We start from the raw sequence: 19,050 nt of genomic DNA on the forward strand, positions 1-19,050 counted from the left end.
ATAATAGTCTGTAGTTTGTAATAATCTGTGGTCTGTGAAGCCTTTTGAGACTCCTTGTCGAATAAGGGTTATACACATAAACATGACTTGATTATGAGATGCTTTTTACGCAACCCTAGCTTTTACGATAGTTTAAATTTATAATCTGTAGTATTAGAGTCCGATTCATAGATTTGTCCTGCTACTGGTGACCATAGAAACCGGTACTATCTGTTTCATGTGGGGCAGAAAACCACTACCCAAAAAACTGGCCTGGGTTGGAATGGGCGCCACCAGGTTATACTTGCAGAAGACACACCACTTCTAGTGCCCCGGGGACCCTGTTGGTTAAGGGCTCCGAGAGCCATCAGCTATCTAATCTAACTACTGAGAAACCTGGCCACAATTTCAAGCATTGACAAGCTCTTCACCCCAATTTTAAGCACATTTTTGTCATGATTGACGATGTGAATCACCTGTGCCTGCTCCTTTGGCGCCAACTGCTACGGACTGATTGGCTCCCTGTCCCTATTTAAACCCACTCCTATCTAATAATAATAATAATAATAATTTCCTTGTATTGTCATTCTGTGTAACAATGTACACAGAACGAAATGTCGATTGCATCTGACCCGATGCAGCCGCAGCCAAGAGAGGGCGCCGCCGACCACTTTTTAAGTCTTAGGAATGACTCGGCCGGGGCGCGAACCCGAACCTCCCAGTCTCAAAGCGGGCGCCTTACCATCTAGGCTACTGTCCCCTGTTGTCAGTCTGTCGGCGAACCTCAGTGTATACTAGGCAAGCCTTTTTCGACCCTGACTCCCACCTGTCCCGTTTTTTATCCCGACCACGTCTGCTTTCCCGTCCCGGCTTACGACCTGTTTCTGACCCCGACCACGTTTTTGCTCTCCTGTCCCGGCTATCGACCTGTTTTTCCATCCTGACACCGCCATCGCTCGCTACGGAAGATCCACTTCCGTGTTTGGATCAAAATCCAAGTACGAGAGCGACTTTCTTCCCGCGCCTAGCCCTTCCTCTTTCCTTTAATAAAACTCGTGAGAAACGTAACGCAATCGGGTCCTGTTTCCGTTCTGGTCCTGACAGTTTCAAACCTGGATAACACAACATTAAAGATCATGCATTTTTCAAGGATTTCAAGCACCCGTACGAACCCCCGAGGCAATCCGTCGAAAAGAAAAGCGACCAAACGGACGAGTTGTTCCTATCTTTTATTGCTATGTGCTTCCCCGTTCCGACAAACAGCATCAGTAGTAGTGTACACTTGAAAACTACAGAAAATACACAAGCACAACAGAGACATGACAATGCACAGGTTGTACAGATACAGTACTGGAAGGAGGCTCAGAGCTAGCGTTAGCGCACGCTAACTAGCATGCAAGCGGTTAGCATAAAGCGCTCGTACGGTCAGTCGATACCGAGAAAACGGCAAAAACAGCTCGGCTGACAAACATCTGAAAATGGAGCATGTATATTTACAACTTATTGTTTGCAGAAAACAACGTCATGTCTAGCATAATACTTTGATTTTTATAATTCGATGACAACAAATTCTCTTTTTTAAAAACGTTACTGCGCTAACAGCACCTTCCCTTCAATAAATACGCCTGCGCTCAAAGCTTTCTATATACACGTACTTTACATGGTTGTACATTGTTGATTTCAGGGTTGGGTAGGGTTACTTTAACTGGATTACTTTCAATGACTTTTAGATTACTCCAATACCAAATATGCTAATAAAAGCGAAATAAACTAAATATGAATAAAATGGTGACTCACAACACGTGGTAAGCTTTCTCTCCAGGCTTTGATCTCTTTGATCTCTGACTAATATGCGACAGAAACAAAATGAAAATAAATCCAAACAGCTTGCCAACATCATTTTTGCCCTTTTGTGTATTCCATTACTCCCCAAGCCTGCACAAAATGTAGTCATTTTATTCATATTTAGTTACTTTTGTCTTTTACTAGCATATTTTGTATTGGAGTAATCCAAAAGTCATTGAAAGTAATCCAGTTAAAGTAACCCTACCCAAACCTGGTCGTTTTGTGTGTTTATTGCAGTCAGATGCACGGCGGTTGTGATTACAGTGCCTTGCAAAAGTATTGGCCCCTAAAGAAATCTTCGACATATTGCCATTTCTCGGGTTTCAAAAAGATAGATTAAAAAACTCCAAAAATGTTTTAAGAATCAACAACATGTGAAACCAAAAGCGGGCTGAGCTGAGAGAACCGGGGGCCAATTGTTTTGCAACACCTACCTTTCAGTTTTTTTTGTAGTAAATATAATATAAAATGGTTTTTGGCCTTAAGTTTGAAGCCTGATTCGTGGAAACATGACAACAAGTTCTTGCAGGGCCAATACTTTCGCTAAGTACTGTAAATCCGCTGTCGGTTTGTTGTTGTCTTTTATTTGTCTTCTTTGGCTAGCCCAAAAAATGAAGCAGAAAAGGTAAGGAACGGGCAGAATTAGCAATAGGCTACCTTTAAATCGAACCTATGTTCAAGTATAAGTGTGAATCCGGCTCAAGGTGACAAAATAAGGACACTGGAGTTTAAAAAAAGTTTTTAAAGATAAAAAAATCAACTAAATTGGTCCAATTGTCAGTCAAAGAAAGGGTCCAGTCTTAACTAAGGTCTCTTATACTGTCCTACTTCACTTTAGTTTCATTTTTGTCAATTAGGGCCCCTTTCCTTATATCATTGCTTGTTTGAGGGGCAACGTTGTCTTTTTCACAGGCCCAGAATATTCTGTTTATCATCTCACTTTGTTTCTTTGAAATAATCCTCAATGGAACTGTTTTCTTCAGCTCTTATTTTTTTTTTAATCCAAACACACGGCGAGACAAGGTTTAACCACGCCAACACCAGCCCAATAATAAAACATTTGTTCACAATTTAGCATGAATTTTTTTTCAACATGCTAAATATGGTAAGAACAAGCTAGAGGCTAACCAGAGTAAAGCCACACGTTGTGTTGTTGGGGAAAAGGTAATGCTAAGCTAGCTAAGACAAAATAATTCACAAACATTATTTGTGCTTTTTCACTTTTTTAAAACCAATGTACGCAAATTGTCGTGAAGCTGACAGAAAAAGAAAAAAAGGAAACAGGACGAATGACAAAAAAATATGGCTGATCCAATGCAGTAAAATGCTCACGTGAGAGTTAAACCAAAGAATATTAAAAAAAATCTACTGTTTAAAGGCACAATGTGTAATATTTGACCACTAGATGGCACTGTGCTGTCTAATGCGAACGGAAACCAGTGCCAAGCGCGTACCGTAGCAGCAAGATGCCATTCAAACATGGCGGTGTCATGGTCGCCTTGGCGACTGGTCTGTCCCGCCCCCTGGGCACCAGCTGAAGCAGATCAGCTAATTGCGTAGCTGCTACTGCTACTTAAGGTTGGGTTGTGGGTATTGCGGGGGTTGGCTCATTACACCTTTTCTGTTCTGTTATGCCCTGTCCTGTTTAGTTTGAGTCGGAGGAAACCTGTACTTGACCATTCTGAGTGTAAGAATGTTTTTGTTCTGTTTTGTCCCGGAGTTTTTGGACGACTTTTATTTTGTTAAATAAAAGTTATGATTGTTTACGCAATTGAGTTCTCCCTTCCTGCCTCCTGCCTCCGTTCTGGTCCGGTCATCCACCTCGTGACAGGCGGTGACTTCTTTGTAGGGATTCCACTATGTAAAATAAATACAAATTTTGCCTATATATACTGTATATATATAGATTTTTTTGTAATAGAATGAAAGTTTTTGAGCACCACTAGGAGGCACTAAATATTACACACTGTCCCTTAAAGGAAAGTTTTCAGTGAAAGGGGGCTAAAGCTATGCTAATTGTGGCTGTAGCTTGTTAAAATGTTACAACTGCTACACATTAAAACATAGTTTTGGATTGGTAAATACTGACAAGGTACTTACGAACAAAATCTCCAGTTTTATCAATACTTCCTGTAGTTATATCACGATATTCCGTATACTTTTCATAAAGTATTGAAGCACCAACAAGTAGAATTGATTAAATACCTTTTTGTGTGATATCATTTCTAATGTCACATTCGTTTGTGCGTTATGACACAGTAAAACAGTTTGGATGGATTTTTCTATTCTCAGTTGGAATAAAAACAAGAAGGAAGAAAATATTGTTTCGTTTTATTATTTTTGTTTGTATTTTTGTTGTCGAAACTTTATTCTGTAATAATTATTGTTACGGTTTTCAGGTACAGACGCTCCCCTACTCACGATTGTTTGTGAGTTGAATTTGTTTGAAGTAACCTGTATTGTTTTGTACTAAAAAAATAAACATTTCATGAAATAATATGCTCTATAAAGATAATAAATTTAAGTTCAACTTACTTTTGGAAGATGAGATTCAAGAGTTTGGCGACTTCCTCCTCTGTGGTAGAAAGTGGCCGAAAAAAAGCGATACAACCATTTTCTCAACCGGATCAAGCTTTCTTATTCCACTTTCATTTCAAATGAAACGGCTCGCCTTTCTTTACATTTTACACCAACCATATGGAATGGATGCATGAGATATTAAACAATAAAAAGAGGGCGGGACAAGTTCTCATAGAATGTTTACACATGAACTAGGAAGAAGAAGTGGATTTCTTCTTCGGGGTGGATGCTGGGTAAGCTCTCACAGCACCACACTCCGGTAGTGGCGGAAAGAAGCACTACAGTACTGTCCTGTACTCGGAAGAAGGTGCATACAATACAAAATCTTACTTACAGCAATGTCCGGATATTTTTCGACATCCCGAATTTTTTTTTCGTACCTACCGTTTTGCGGCTTGAAATTGAATGCGGCTTATACAAAAACAAGGTTGTGTTATTTCCTAATACTTGCGCATGCGGCTTTTAGTCAGGTGCAATATGAATGGTCGTAAGTAGGGGAGCGTCTGTATTTTTATTTTGGTGTCTATATTGACTTTGGTACATGAAATTTTATTGTCTTATTTTTGGGCATCTTTTATTTTTTCCTTTGTTCTGAATAGTCTTTGATGTTTAAGGAAATAAGAAAACATTTTTAAATTGATTATTTTTGATGTTATAAAATACTCGCGGAAGAGAATTATGTCTTGGATGTTTTATGCTAGCAATTGTGGCAAAAAAGTATTGATTATTGTTTATAGAGAAGTTTCCAAAATTACAAAAAAAAAAACGTTTTTTTGAGCCTTAGTTGTCTTTGATGTATAAAAAAACACTTGAGTTAACCTTAATATTTTGCAAAAATTGTGTAGCTTCAGTCACAATATTGTCATTGTGGAAAAATTGTGCGCTTATTTTGTGCCAACAGTTTTAATTAATCAAGCGCAAAATTTGACACTTTTACACAACATTCAAGTCTTTGTTTCTTACGTAATTTATTATATTTTAAAAAAAAAATAGTCATCAAAGACTAAATTTCCTTTGATATTTAAATAAAACATTTATTTTGACATGTGACTTTTGTATTTTTTTTTTTTTCTTAATCGTCCTTCAATTCAGCATCAAAGAGTAAATTGCCATTGTTTTTAAACACACATAAAAAATGTAGGGTCATTGATAACTACTAAGATTTTCTTTGTTCTCCAGAAAAACAAACATTAACATTTTCATAGATTTGGCACAGGAAAAAAAGAATATCTTTTAGAAGACTAAAGGATTTTGAAATGTAAAAAGGTCTGCTAATCATCAAAGAGAAAGAGAAAAAATATTTTTATCCATCTAAACTATCAAAAATGAGTTTCCTGGGTGTCCTTTGTGTGACCTAAACCTTCTGGAACACACACACAAAAAAAAATCCCTTTTAAATCTTTGTGCCCCTTCTGGAATAAATGCCCTTACTTCCTATTTATGACAGCTCGGTAACGTCAAGTTACAAAGTGAACCAGCACCTCTTTGTGTGTGTCTTTGATGATGACATTTTCGTTGTTAGCTTAAGAAGACTCGGTAGATGAAGCTGCTGTGTCTGCGTAGTCCAGTTACGAGATTCTTCTCATCTTTCCACTCGAGAGTACGTGGTGTCGCCCAAACCCGGGGCATCCCTCGGGTTTCTCCGGGGCTTTGATGTCGACTTGGATTTCTTGAGCGGGGAAGGCGTGGTCACGAGTCTCGATCGGTCAGCGATTGGCTGCCGTTTACCGGCATTTTGCTTTGGTTTGCCGCCATTTGGTGGCTGTTTACGACTTTGTTGTGGTTTCCCGCCATTTTGCAGCTGTTTCCCGCCATTTTGCTTCAGTTTGCCACCATTTTGCTGCAGTTTTCCACCTTTTGGTTGCTCTTTCCCACCATTTTGTTGCTGTTTCCCGCCATTTTGCTGTTGTTTTCCACCGTTTTGCTTTTGTCTTCCACCGTTTTGTTGCTGTTTCCCACCAAGTGTGGCGTTGGCCATAAGCGTCTCCAGGAGTTGTGAGGCAGAACCAAATCGTACGTGGTCCTCAGGCTCGGAGAAGATGGCGCCCCCGGAGGTGCGTCTGGTACATGACTCGCAGCAGAGTTTTTTGTAGCCCGGGATGGAACAGTAGCGAGCCAAAACCTCCATCTGGCAGAAGATGGATTTGTCTCCGTGGCAGGGCTCGTCTGCAAATCAAAGCACACCAAAGTGTGAGAGCAAGTCTGTAAAACATCAAAGAGGCTAACCATGAATTATTCAGTATGATCTCAGCTTCATCAGAAGCACATTGGAAGATTGTTAGGACTCTATTTTATTTGATGTTATAAAAAAATGCTTACAATCGGTTACATAGAGGTAGAGTGCATCGTTAGAGGTGTCTTTGAAAAGTTGAATGTCAAATATTTACGTATATGATTATCATTTAATATTATTGTTTATTAATATCTATAAACGCTCTCAGACCAAAAACCCTGGCTGCAAAGTTCGGGCTCTCCTGAAAGATCGTAACGCCGCCTTCAGGTCAGGGCACAAGGCATGACAAGAGCTAACCTGAGAGGCATTGGGGTTGTAAGGGAGCCTATGTGAGGAGGAATGAAGAATACTTTGCCGCAAAAGAGCCAGGAGGGATGTCACAGGAACTCCAAAAGATCACAAACTTCAGGGACCGCAAACTGGTGACTGTTGGGGCTGATACTTAAGTGGCAGACAATTTGAATTGTTTATTTTCCCGTTTTGATGTTGGCAGGCCGCCAGCATCACACCCACTAGGAACAACCAGCAACACACTGGCACTAAAGGACTATGAAGTGAGATGTTTGCTGAGAACTACAAATCCCAGGAAAGCAGCTGGCAAGAATGGAGTACCAAGAAGAGAGCCTAGGGACTGTGCAACCAGCTGGCTGGGGTCTTCATCAACATCTCCAACTACCATTTAACCCTGCCTCACAACATCCACCATCATCCTCATCCCAAAGGAGTCATCAGTGGTCAGCCTCAAAGACTAAAGGCCTGTCACACTTACGCCTGTGGCCATGAAGAGCTTTGAGAGGTTGTTGTTCCAGTACATCAAAGGTTCCCTACCCCCACACTGGACCCTCATTAGTTTGCCTGCAGGGCAAACTGCTCCACTGATGACGCGATGGACACCACTCTTCATGCTCCGCTGAGCCATTTGGAGAAACATGGGACTATGTTAGAATGCTCTTCCTGGGCCTCTGCTCTGCAGAGATTGTTGTGGAGAGACGTTCACACCTGGGGCTTTCTTCCTCCATATGCAGCAGGATTATCTACTTTATTGTCAACCACCAGCAGGCTGTAAAACTTGTCCGGCATGTCGTTTCCAACCTGATGCTTAGATCGATCCCCCCAAGGATGTGTACTGAGCCCACTATTGTTCGCCTTATATACCTCGGACTGTTCACCAACCCATGAGCACCATTGTGAAGTTTGCTGACGACCTTGTTGGGACTTGTCTCTGAAAGGGATGAGACTGCATACAGGAAGCAGATGGAGATACAAGATGGCGGCACCCCTGTTCGGCTGCGGCTACATCGGCTCGCTACAGTTTTTTACACTTCGGTCATAAAACCCAGTCTTCGACTCAGTTTTGACGGCGAACAAAGTCAACTCAAACCCCAGATTAATATACGATCGCAATTTTTTTGCTGGATATGCGATCATCCAGAAATCAAGCGCTCTGTGTTTACTTAGCCTCGGACTGCTACGTCAACAAGACCCAGCGGCCTACAAAGCAGCGAAGAAGAGTGGCAAGAGAGCGGTGTGACCGGAGGAGGAAGCGAGGTTGTCGGGCAAACCGCTAGGCTAAAGGCTAAGCCCTTCAAAACGCCTCTCCCATCTATTTTCCTCTCCAACGTTAGCTCTCTGGACAATAAACTGGACAATTTACAACTGGAACTAACATCGAACCGCGAGATGACGAACTGCTGCGCTATAATTCTGACGAAGACATGGTTAAACTTATCTAATCCCGGCTGACGCTCAAGGAAACTGTGCGGGTCAGATGCATCGACATTTCGTTCTGTATACACGTGTACACGAATGACAATAAAGTATATCTGAATCTGAATCTGAGATGATTATGACGTCATTTTCGAAAAATAAACAAATACGTAACACCACAAAATCCAAGGAAGTCATACTCGACTCAGAAAGGGGAAGCACAGACCCAGCTTCACTCAACATCAATGGAGACTGTGTGGGGCGAGTCTACTCCTTCAAACTCCCATGCATGGACATTTTTGACGACCTCTCCTGGTCTGCCAATATCAGGGCTGTGGTGGGGAAGACCCAGGAGTGATTCCACTACCAAAGGGTTCTCAGGAGATACAACCTGGAAAAGAAGCTGCTGGTGTCCTTCTACGAAGCCACCGAGGACAGCATTTTGGCATATGGGGTTACCTTGTGGTATGCTGGGAGCATGGCAGTGGACAGGAAAAAACATAGAGGGTAAACAAAACAAGAACTCTGCTGCTGTCGGCCACAACCTATTTGATCTGTTGCCCTCTAGTAGGCGCTACAGATCCCTCAAAACAAGGACAAACAGGCTCAGAGACAGCTTCCTGGACAGAACCATCACCACCCCAAAAAAGCACACAAATCTTTTAACTGCCATAGTTTTAGGAGCATTATTGTGCCTTTCTACTTCTATGTTAACTTTATCAGAGCTGTTCGGGGTGGAACTGAGTTTGAGGACATGGGCCTGGGGGGAGTGCTGGAAAGTGACAGCATACTCGTCCCTGCAGGTTTTTGTTTTTGTCAGTGTAGCATGAAAATGGTGAAAATAAAAAGAGGCCTGCCTTCAGTAAATTCCAAACGCCAACACAAACCCCAAGTAAAATGAAAAAGCAAGAGTTTATTTGAGCGTGTCTGAGAAACACCTGTACTTGCACGTGCATCATGGACAAGCTGACTGAGGTTGCAATTATGACTTTAAGCCCGAAGATGGCAGTTGAGAGTAATACAGTTTCAAATTCCATAGAGCTCCTTTAACGACTGATTGGTCATTGAGATTTATTTACCGTAAATTCTGGACGACATATTGCACCTGACTAAAAGCCGCATGCGCAAGTATTAGGAAATAACACAACCTTGTTTTTGTATAAGCCGCATTCAATTTCAAGCCGCAAGTTCAAACAGCCATAAAATGAAATCATTTATGTCCATTTCTTACATTTGAAAAAAAAATCAGCAGGGAATTATTTAGTACAAAAAAGTAGCACATTGTGTGAATTTCCCTTCGGGGATGAATAAAGTATCTATCTATCTATCTATCTATCTATCTATCTATCTATCTATCTATCTATCTATCTATCTATCTATCTATCTATCCATCCATCCTTCCATCCTTCTATCTATCTATCTATCTATCTATCTATCTATCTATCTGTCTATCACTCCCTCCCCCCCCCTCTCTCTATCTATCTTTCTATCTATCCATCCATCCCTCCCTCCTCACCCCCCTCTTTCTCTCTATCTCTCTATCTATCTATCTATCTATCTATCTATCTATCTATCTATCTATCTATCTATCTATCTATCTATCTATCTATCTATCTATCTATCACTCCCTCCCTCCCCCTCTCTCTCTCTATCTATCTTTCTATCTATCCATCCATCCATCCATCCCTCCCTCCTCACCCCCCTCTTTCTCTCCATCTATCTATCTATCTATCTATCTATCTATCTATCTATTTATCTATCTATCTAGCTATCTATTTATCTATCTATCTATCTATCTATCTATCTATCTATCTATCTATCTATCTATCTATCTATCTATCTATCTATCTATCCATCCATCCATCTATCCATCCATCCATCTTTCCATCCATCCATCTTTCCATCTATCTTTCCATCTATCTATCTATCTATCTATCTATCTTTCCATCTATCTATCTATCTTTCCATCTATCTATCTATCTATCTATCTATCTATCTATCTATCTATCTATCTATCTATCTATCTATCTATCCATCCATCCTTCCATCCTTCCATCCTTCTATCTATCTATCTATCTATCTATCTATCTATCTATCTATCTATCTATCTATCTATCTATCTATCTATCTGTCTATCACTCCCTCCCCCCCCCTCTCTCTATCTATCTTTCTATCTATCCATCCATCCCTCCCTCCTCACCCCCCTCTTTCTCTCTATCTCTCTATCTATCTATCTATCTATCTATCTATCTATCACTCCCTCCCTCCCCCTCTCTCTCTCTATCTATCTTTCTATCTATCCATCCATCCATCCATCCCTCCCTCCTCACCCCCCTCTTTCTCTCCATCTATCTATCTATCTATCTATCTATCTATCTATCTATCTATCTATCTATCTATCTATCTATCTATCTATCTATCTATCTATCTATCTATCTATCTATCTATCTATCTATCCATCCATCCATCTTTCCATCCATCCATCTTTCCATCTATCTTTCCATCTATCTATCTATCTATCTATCTATCTATCTATCTATCTATCTATCTATCTTTCCATCTATCTATCTATCTATCTATCTATCTATCTATCTATCTATCTATCTATCTATCTATCTATCTATCTATCTATCTATCTATCTATCTATCTATCTATCTATCTATCTATCTATCCATCCATCCATCCATCCATCCACAAAACTCAGGGTACTGTAATAACTGAAATTCCAAACCCCGTACAACTACAACAGCCTGTACACGTGCAGAGAGCCATGCGACTGATCTTAGGCTCTCCCATCCCTTGCGCAAATAAGAAACTGATAGAGAGGAGACAAAATATTGCTACTACTACATAAAAAAAAAATATATATATATTATACATAAATGCTTGGAATCTTTCTAACAAGTAGTGTCGGCTGATAATAATTTAGCGTAGCAGCAGGTGACTAATTCTCAGCTATATTATTCCTATCTGGACAGAACCTTTACTTTTTATCAGGCAGATTCAGATTCAGATTCAGATTCAGATCTACTTTATTGTCATTCTAGTACACGTGTATACAGAACGAAATGTCGATGCATCTGACCCCCACAGTTTCCTTGAATGTACAGATATAAATAAAGTTGTATTGTATTTTGGCTACGTATAGTATTTTACCATAGTGCCGATAGTGCAAGAAGAGTAGCTAACCAGATGTGCAAAATGGGCAGTCAGGTTAACAAGTCAGGTACACAGTAACATTAACACTGTAACAATAACGCTGTAATTACCATAGTGCAGAGAGCAATGTGCAATGAGTGGCAAGCTATAAAAAACTGCCAGTAGTGCAAAAAGTCAGATTAGCAGCCGTTTAGATTTAAGTTAACTATATGTTAGATTGACCATTTAACAGTCTAATGGCCAGGGGGACTAGACTATTGCGGAGCCTGGTGGTCCTGCACCGCACACTGCAGAACCTCTTCCCAGAGGCTAGCAGAGTGAACAGTCCATGATGGGGGTGAGAGGGGTCCCCGGTAATGTTCTTAGCATGGGATAGGCAGCGCTTCTGGCCAATGTCCTGAATGGAGGGAAGTGCAGTCCCGATTATTTTCTCTGCTGTCCTCGTTACCCTCCTCACACTACCCCAGTCGGAAGCGCTGCAGCCTCCACACCACACAGAGATACAGCTGGTCAGGATACTCTCTATGGTGCCCCTGTAGAATGTGATGAGGGAGGGTGGGGGCAGGTGGGCTCTCCTCATCCTCCGCAGGAAGTACAGGCGCTGCTGTGCCCTCTTAACCAGTGAAGCAGTGTTCACGGACCAGGTGAGTTTGTTTGTAATGTGCACCCCTAGGAACTTGATACTGCTGACAACCTCCACAGCCTTGTTGTTGATGCAAAGTGGGGCATGGTTGGGCTGGTTTTTCCTAAAGTCGACAATGATCTCTTTAGTTTTGTCAACTGCTCCACCTCCTCTCTGTAGGCTAGGTCGTTGTCATCCCTGATGAGGCCCACCACTGTTGTGTCGTCAGCATACTTCACGATGTGGTTTGTGGCGGACCTAGGGACGCAGTCGTGTGTCATCAAGGTGAACAGCAAGGGGCTTAGGACGCAGCCTTGGGGGGAGCCCGTGCTGAGGTAGATGACATCTGAACTGTTCTGACCTATCCGCACTGATTGGGGTCTGTCACAGAGGAAGTCCAGCAGCCAGTTCCGCAGGGGGGTGTTGAAACCCAGGAGTCTCATTTTGTCTACCAGATGTTGTGGGACAATCCAAAAACTGTCAGATCAAGAATCATCATGTACAACTCCTTAGTAAGTAACTAGTGTCGGCATGTATACTGGTTTTGAATAAATACCTACACATTTTACTGTACCTTTAATGTATCAGAATTGTTTGAAGTTCACAAAACACGTACATAATTGTTCAAACCTACAAAATAGACTGCAGTGTTTACACACTTGGGCAAAAAAACGGGTTAGCATGGCTATAAATAAAGACATTCCAAGAAAGACATTCCACTCCTCAAGGCCAAATTGATATTGAATATTTGTAGGGAAGGTAGTGGTGATTTTCCTAGTTTGAAGTTCACAAAACACGTAAATAATTGTTCAAACCTACAAAATAGTCTAAAGTGTTTACACACTTGGGCAAAAAAACGGTTAGCATGGCTATAAATAAAGACATTCCAAGAAAGACATTCCACTCTTCAAGGCCAAATTGATATGGAATTTTTGTAGGGAAGGTAGTGGTGATTTTCCTAGTTTCTATTTAATGTTTTTCTATGCAGCACTTTGAGTAGCATGTTGGTGGCTTAAAAGTTCTATACAAGAGGAAGAGCGCTCGTCTTGGGATCAAGGGGTCGCAGGTTCGATTCCCGGCTCCTCCCTGTTATATGTCGAAGTGTCCTTGGATGGGTAAGTGTGAAGCACATTGTAAAGCGCTTTGGGGGTTCTTTGACTTGAAAAGCGCTATCTAAATGCAGACCTTTTATACATTTTGATTTGATTTATAAAAACGCCCATTATTTCATAAATTGTTTGTTTACAAAAGATTAAATTGTCTTTGTGGTCCTTTGAAGGCGGTTTTAAGACAACATATTAATTCTCTCGTTGATGTTCACAATGAAGTCCAGTGAGCACTCAGATTCCCATCGATGTCCAACTAAACCACAGGTGTCAAACAGGCGGCCCACGGGCCAGATCAGGCCCGCTAAGGGATTGAATCCGGCCCGCGAGACAACAATCAGAGAAGCGCAAGAGAAAAACAAGCTGCAGGTTGAAATATGTCAACTTGATGTTGCCAAAGAAAGGTGCCTCGAACAAAGACACTGTACTTGTATTTCTTTCTCTCTCTCTCTCTCTCTCTCTCTCTCTCTCTCTCTCTCTCTCTCTCTCTCTCTCTCTCTCTCTCTCTCTCTCTCTCTCTCTCTCTCTCTCTCTCTCTCTCTCTCTCTCTCTCTCTCTCTCTCTCTCTCTCTTCTCTCTCTCTTTTCCACCCCTTTTCTCCCACTCGCTGTCTCTGTCTCGTTCACTCTCTGTGTCTCTCTTTTTCTTTTCCTTTGTTGCTCTTTGTCTCTTTCTCTCTCTGTGTCTTTTTAACTTATTTTGCTCCAAGTTCCTTTTTTCCTTTTCTCTCTTTTCTCTTTCTCTCTTCCTACCCTTCGCGCTTTCTTTTCTCTTTTCTCTCCTTCTGTCTTTCTATTTCTCTCTGGATTTCTTTCTTCCTCTCCCTTTCTTTCCCCCCCCCCTCTCTCTCTCTCTTTTCCACCCCTTTTCTCCCACTCACTGTCTCTGTCTCTTTCACTCTCTGTGTCTCTCTTTTTCTTTTCCTTTGTTGCTCTTTGTCTCTTTCTCTCTGTGTGTCTTTTTAACTTATTTTGCTCCAAGTTCCTTTTTTCCTTTTCTCTCTTTTCTCTTTCTCTCTTCCTACCCTTCGCGCTTTCTTTTCTCTTTTCTCTCCTTCTGTCTTTCTATTTCTCTCTGGATTTCTTTCTTCCTCTCCCTTTCTTTCCCCCCCCCCCTCTCTCTCTCTTTTCCACCCCTTTTCTCCCACTCACTGTCTCTGTCTCTTTCACTCTCTGTGTCTCTCTTTTTCTTTTCCTTTGTTGCTCTTTGTCTCTTTCTCTCTGTGTGTCTTTTTAACTTCTTTTGCTCTAACTTCCTTTTTTCCTTTTCTCTCTTTTCTCTTTCTCTCTTCCTACCCTTCGCGCTTTCTTTTCTCTTTTCTCTCCTTCTGTCTTTCTATTTCTCTCTGGATTTCTTTCTTCCTCTCCCTTTCTCCCCCCCCCTATCTCTCTCTCTCTCTCTCTTTTCCACCCCTTTTCTCCCACTCACTGTCTCTGTCTCTTTCACTCTCTGTGTCTCTCTTTTTCTTTTCCTTTGTTGCTCTTTGTCTGTTTCTCTCTCTGTGTCTTTTTAACTTATTTTGCTCCAAGTTCCCTTTTTCCTTTTCTCTCTTTTCTCTTTCTCTCTTCCTACCCTTCGCGCTTTCTTTTCTCTTTTCTCTCCTTCTGTCTTTCTATTTCTCTCTGGATTTCTTTCTTCCTCTCCCTTTCTCCCCCCCCCCTATCTCTCTCTTTCTCTCTCTTTTCCACCCCTTTTCTCCCACTCACTGTCTCTGTCTCTTTCACTCTCTGTGTCTCTCTTTTTCTTTTCCTTTGTTGCTCTTTGTCTCTTTCTCTCTGTGTGTCTTTTTAACTTCTTTTGCTCCAACTCCCTTTTTTCCTTTTCTCTCTTTTCTCTTTCTCCCTTCCTACCCTTCGCGCTTTCTTTTCTCTTTTCTCTTCTTCTGTCTTTCTATTTCTCTTTGGATTTCATTCTTCCGCTCCCTTTCTTTCCCCCTCTCTCACAACTTCTCTTTTCATCTCTTTTGTTTCTCACGCTCTCTCTCTCTCTTTCTTTGTCCCCCCCCCTCTCTTCTTTTCCCTCCCTCTTTCTCTTATTTCTTTATCTCTCTTTTTCTTTCTCTTTAATCTACTAGTCCGGCCCCCAAGAGTATGTTTGTTCTATCGTGTGGCCCCCAAGTTAAAATGAGTTTGACACCCCTGAACTAAACCGTATGTGATGTTTATGCCTACGTCAGGTTTATTTAATACTTTGATTGTGCTTTGATGAATTAAACGAAACTTTGTTGTCTTTGATGGAAATACAAGTGTCTATGATATGACAAAAATAATTACGATTGGGTTATTGGCTTTTGTGTTTTGCTTTATTCGGTGTTTTGTTTATATAAGTAAACATAAATGTTCAATACATTCTCTTTGATGCTTCCGGCGGGGTTCATTGATGACAACTGCGGTATGCATGATGAAAGACGGGCAGTTGCCGTGTGGAGTAACCGGGGCGTAAAATGAAAGCTCGATTATTCTGCGCTCAAACTGTCAGGGTGTCCCAGAATGCCGAGCGTGTAACACAAAACAGAGATTATTAGAAAGCTAAATATGAGTTAGCTAGCTAGCTGGCTTGATAAATAGCTAAAAAGGTGCTTAGTAGTTAGAGAGAAATGTAATAAACGGATAAAAACACTGAAAGGGAACTAGATAGCTAGCGAAAAGAGTAAAAGGCCAACTCAATAGCATACTAGAAAGCTAAATATGAGATAGCTAGCTAGCTGTCTTGCTAAATATCTAAAAAGGTAGCTTAATAGTTAGCTAGAAAGGTAAACTGATGAAAACACTGAAAGGGAGCTAGATAGCTAGCTGAAAGGGTAAAAAGCCAACTAAATAGCCAAATAGGAAGCTAAATATGAGTTAGCTAGCTAGATGGCTTGCTAAATAGCTAAAAGGGTAGCTTAATCGTTAGCTAGAAAGGTAAACGGATAAAAACACTGAAAAGGAGCAGGATACCTAGCTAAAAGAGTAAAAGGCATACCGAATAGTCAACTAGAAAGCTAAATATGAGATAGCCAGCTAGATGACTTGCTAAATAGCTAAAAGGGTAGCTTTATAGTTGACTAGAAAGGTAAACTTATACAAAAACTGAAAGGGAGCTTGATAGCTAACTAAAAGAGTAAAAGGCCAACTAAATAGCCACTAAAAAGCTAAATATGAGGTAGCTAGCTAGCTAGCTGGCTTGCTAAATAGCTAAAAAGGTAGCTTAATAGATGGCTAGGTAAACGGATAAAACCCCTGAAAGGGAGCTAGATAGCTAGCTAAAAGAGTAAAAGGCAAATTATATAGCCAACTAGAAAGCTAAATATGAGATAGCTAGCTGGATGGCTTGCTAAATAGCTAAAAGTGTAGCTTAATAGTTAGCTAGAAAGGTAAACTGATAAAAACACTGAAAGGGAGCGAGATAGCTAGCTAAAAGAGTAAAAGGCCAAATATATAGCCAGCTAGAAAGATAAATATGAGATAGCAAGCTAGATGGCTTGCTAAATAGCTAAAAAGGTAGCTAAATAGTTAGCTAGAAAGGTAAACGGATAAAAACACTGAAAGGGAGCTAGATAGCCAGTTAAAAGAGTAAAAGGCCAACTATATAGCCAACTAGAAAGCTAAATATGAGATAGATAGCTAGATGGCTTGCTAAATAGCTAAAAGGGTAGCTTAATCGTTAGCTAGAAAAGTAAACTGATAAAAACACTGAAAGGGAGCTAGATAGCTAGCTCAAAGGGTAAAAGGCCAACTATAGAATAGAATAGAATAGAATATGGCCAACTAGAAAGCTAAATATGAGATAGCTAGCTACATGGCTTGCTGAATAGCGAAAAGGGTAGCTTAATCGTTCGCTAGAAAAGTAAACGGATAAAACCACTGAAAGGGAGCTAGATAGCTAGCTAAAAGAGTAAAAGGCAAATTATATAGCCAACTAGAAAGCTAAATATGAGATAGCTAGCTGGATGGCTTGCTAAATAGCTAAAAGGGTAGCTTAATCGTTAGCTAGAAAAGTAAACTGATAAAAACACTGAAAGGGAGCTAGATAGCTAGCTCAAAGGGTAAAAGGCCAACTATAGAATAGAATAGAATAGAATATGGCCAACTAGAAAGCTAAATATGAGATAGCTAGCTACATGGCTTGCTGAATAGCGAAAAGGGTAGCTTAATCGTTCGCTAGAAAAGTAAACGGATAAAACCACTGAAAGGGAGCTAGATAGCTAGCTAAAAGAGTGAAAGGCAAATTATATAGCCAACTAGAAAGCTAAATATGAGATAGCTAGCTGGATGGCTTGCTAAATAGCTAAAAGTGTAGCTTAATAGTTAGCTAGAAAGGTAAACTGATAAAAACACTGAAAGGGAGCGAGATAGCTAGCTAAAAGAGTAAAAGGCCAAATATATAGCCATCTAGAAAGATAAATATGAGATAGCAAGCTAGATGGCTTGCTAAATAGCTAAAAAGGTAGCTAAATAGTTAGCTAGAAAGGTAAACGGATAAAAACACTGAAAGGGAGCTAGATAGCCAGTTAAAAGAGTAAAAGGCCAACTATATAGCCAACTAGAAAGCTAAATATGAGATAGCTAGCTGGATGGCTTGCTAAATAGCTAAAAGTGTAGCTTAATAGTTAGCTAGAAAGGTAAACTGATAAAAACACTGAAAGGGAGCGAGATAGCTAGCTAAAAGAGTAAAAGGCCAAATATATAGCCATCTAGAGAGATAAATATGAGATAGCAAGCTAGATGGCTTGCTAAATAGCTAAAAAGGTAGCTAAATAGTTAGCTAGAAAGGTAAACGGATAAAAACACTGAAAGGGAGCTAGATAGCCAGTTAAAAGAGTAAAAGGCCAACTATATAGCCAACTAGAAAGCTAAATATGAGATAGATAGCTAGATGGCTTGCTAAATAGCTAAAAGGGTAGCTTAATCGTTAGCTAGAAAGGTAAACTGATAAAAACACTGAAAGGGAGCTAGATAGCTAGCTCAAAGGGTAAAAGGCCAACTATAGAATAGAATAGAATAGAATATGGCCAACTAGAAAGCTAAATATGAGATAGCTAGCTACATGGCTTGCTGAATAGCGAAAAGGGTAGCTTAATCGTTCGCTAGAAAAGTAAACGGATAAAACCACTGAAAGGGAGCTAGATAGCTAGCTAAAAGAGTAAAAGGCAAATTATATAGCCAACTAGAAAGCTAAATATGAGATAGCTAGCTGGATGGCTTGCTAAATAGCTAAAAGTGTAGCTTAATAGTTAGCTAGAAAGGTAAACTGATAAAAACACTGAAAGGGAGCGAGATAGCTAGCTAAAAGAGTAAAAGGCCAAATATATAGCCATCTAGAAAGATAAATATGAGATAGCCAGCTAGATGGCTTGCTAAATAGCTAAAAAGGTAGCCAAATAGTTAGTAGAAAGGTAAACGGATAAAAACACTGAAAGGGAGCTAGATAGCCAGTTAAAAGAGTAAAAGGCCAACTATATAGCCAACTAGAAAGCTAAATATGAGATAGATAGCTAGATGGCTTGCTAAATAGCTAAAAGGGTAGCTTAATCGTTAGCTAGAAAAGTAAACTGATAAAAACACTGAAAGGGAGCTAGATAGCTAGCTCAAAGGGTAAAAGGCCAACTATAGAATAGAATAGAATAGAATATGGCCAACTAGAAAGCTAAATATGAGATAGCTAGCTACATGGCTTGCTGAATAGCGAAAAGGGTAGCTTAATCGTTCGCTAGAAAAGTAAACGGATAAAACCACTGAAAGGGAGCTAGATAGCTAGCTAAAAGAGTAAAAGGCAAATTATATAGCCAACTAGAAAGCTAAATATGAGATAGCTAGCTGGATGGCTTGCTAAATAG

General features: G+C 40.4%; 1 protein-coding gene across 1 annotated transcript in view; it reads right to left on the reverse strand.

Annotated features, from left to right (window-relative positions):
* Positions 1 to 1,231: 1,231 nt before the first annotated feature.
* adamts3 (ADAM metallopeptidase with thrombospondin type 1 motif, 3) overlaps positions 1,232 to 19,050 on the reverse strand; it is a 325,580-nt gene continuing 307,761 nt past the window's right edge. Inside the window, exon 24 of the mRNA XM_088336583.1 lies at positions 1,232 to 6,570. Coding sequence (XP_088192709.1) covers positions 5,987 to 6,570 — 584 coding nt within the window. The 3' untranslated portion in view covers positions 1,232 to 5,986. The remainder of the gene's footprint in view (positions 6,571 to 19,050) is intronic.

Source organism: Urocampus carinirostris, chromosome 5, assembly GCF_059441175.1.
Source record: "Urocampus carinirostris isolate Australia breed hairy pipefish chromosome 5, RoL_Ucar_1.0, whole genome shotgun sequence".
NCBI classification, from domain to species: domain Eukaryota; kingdom Metazoa; phylum Chordata; class Actinopteri; order Syngnathiformes; family Syngnathidae; genus Urocampus; species Urocampus carinirostris.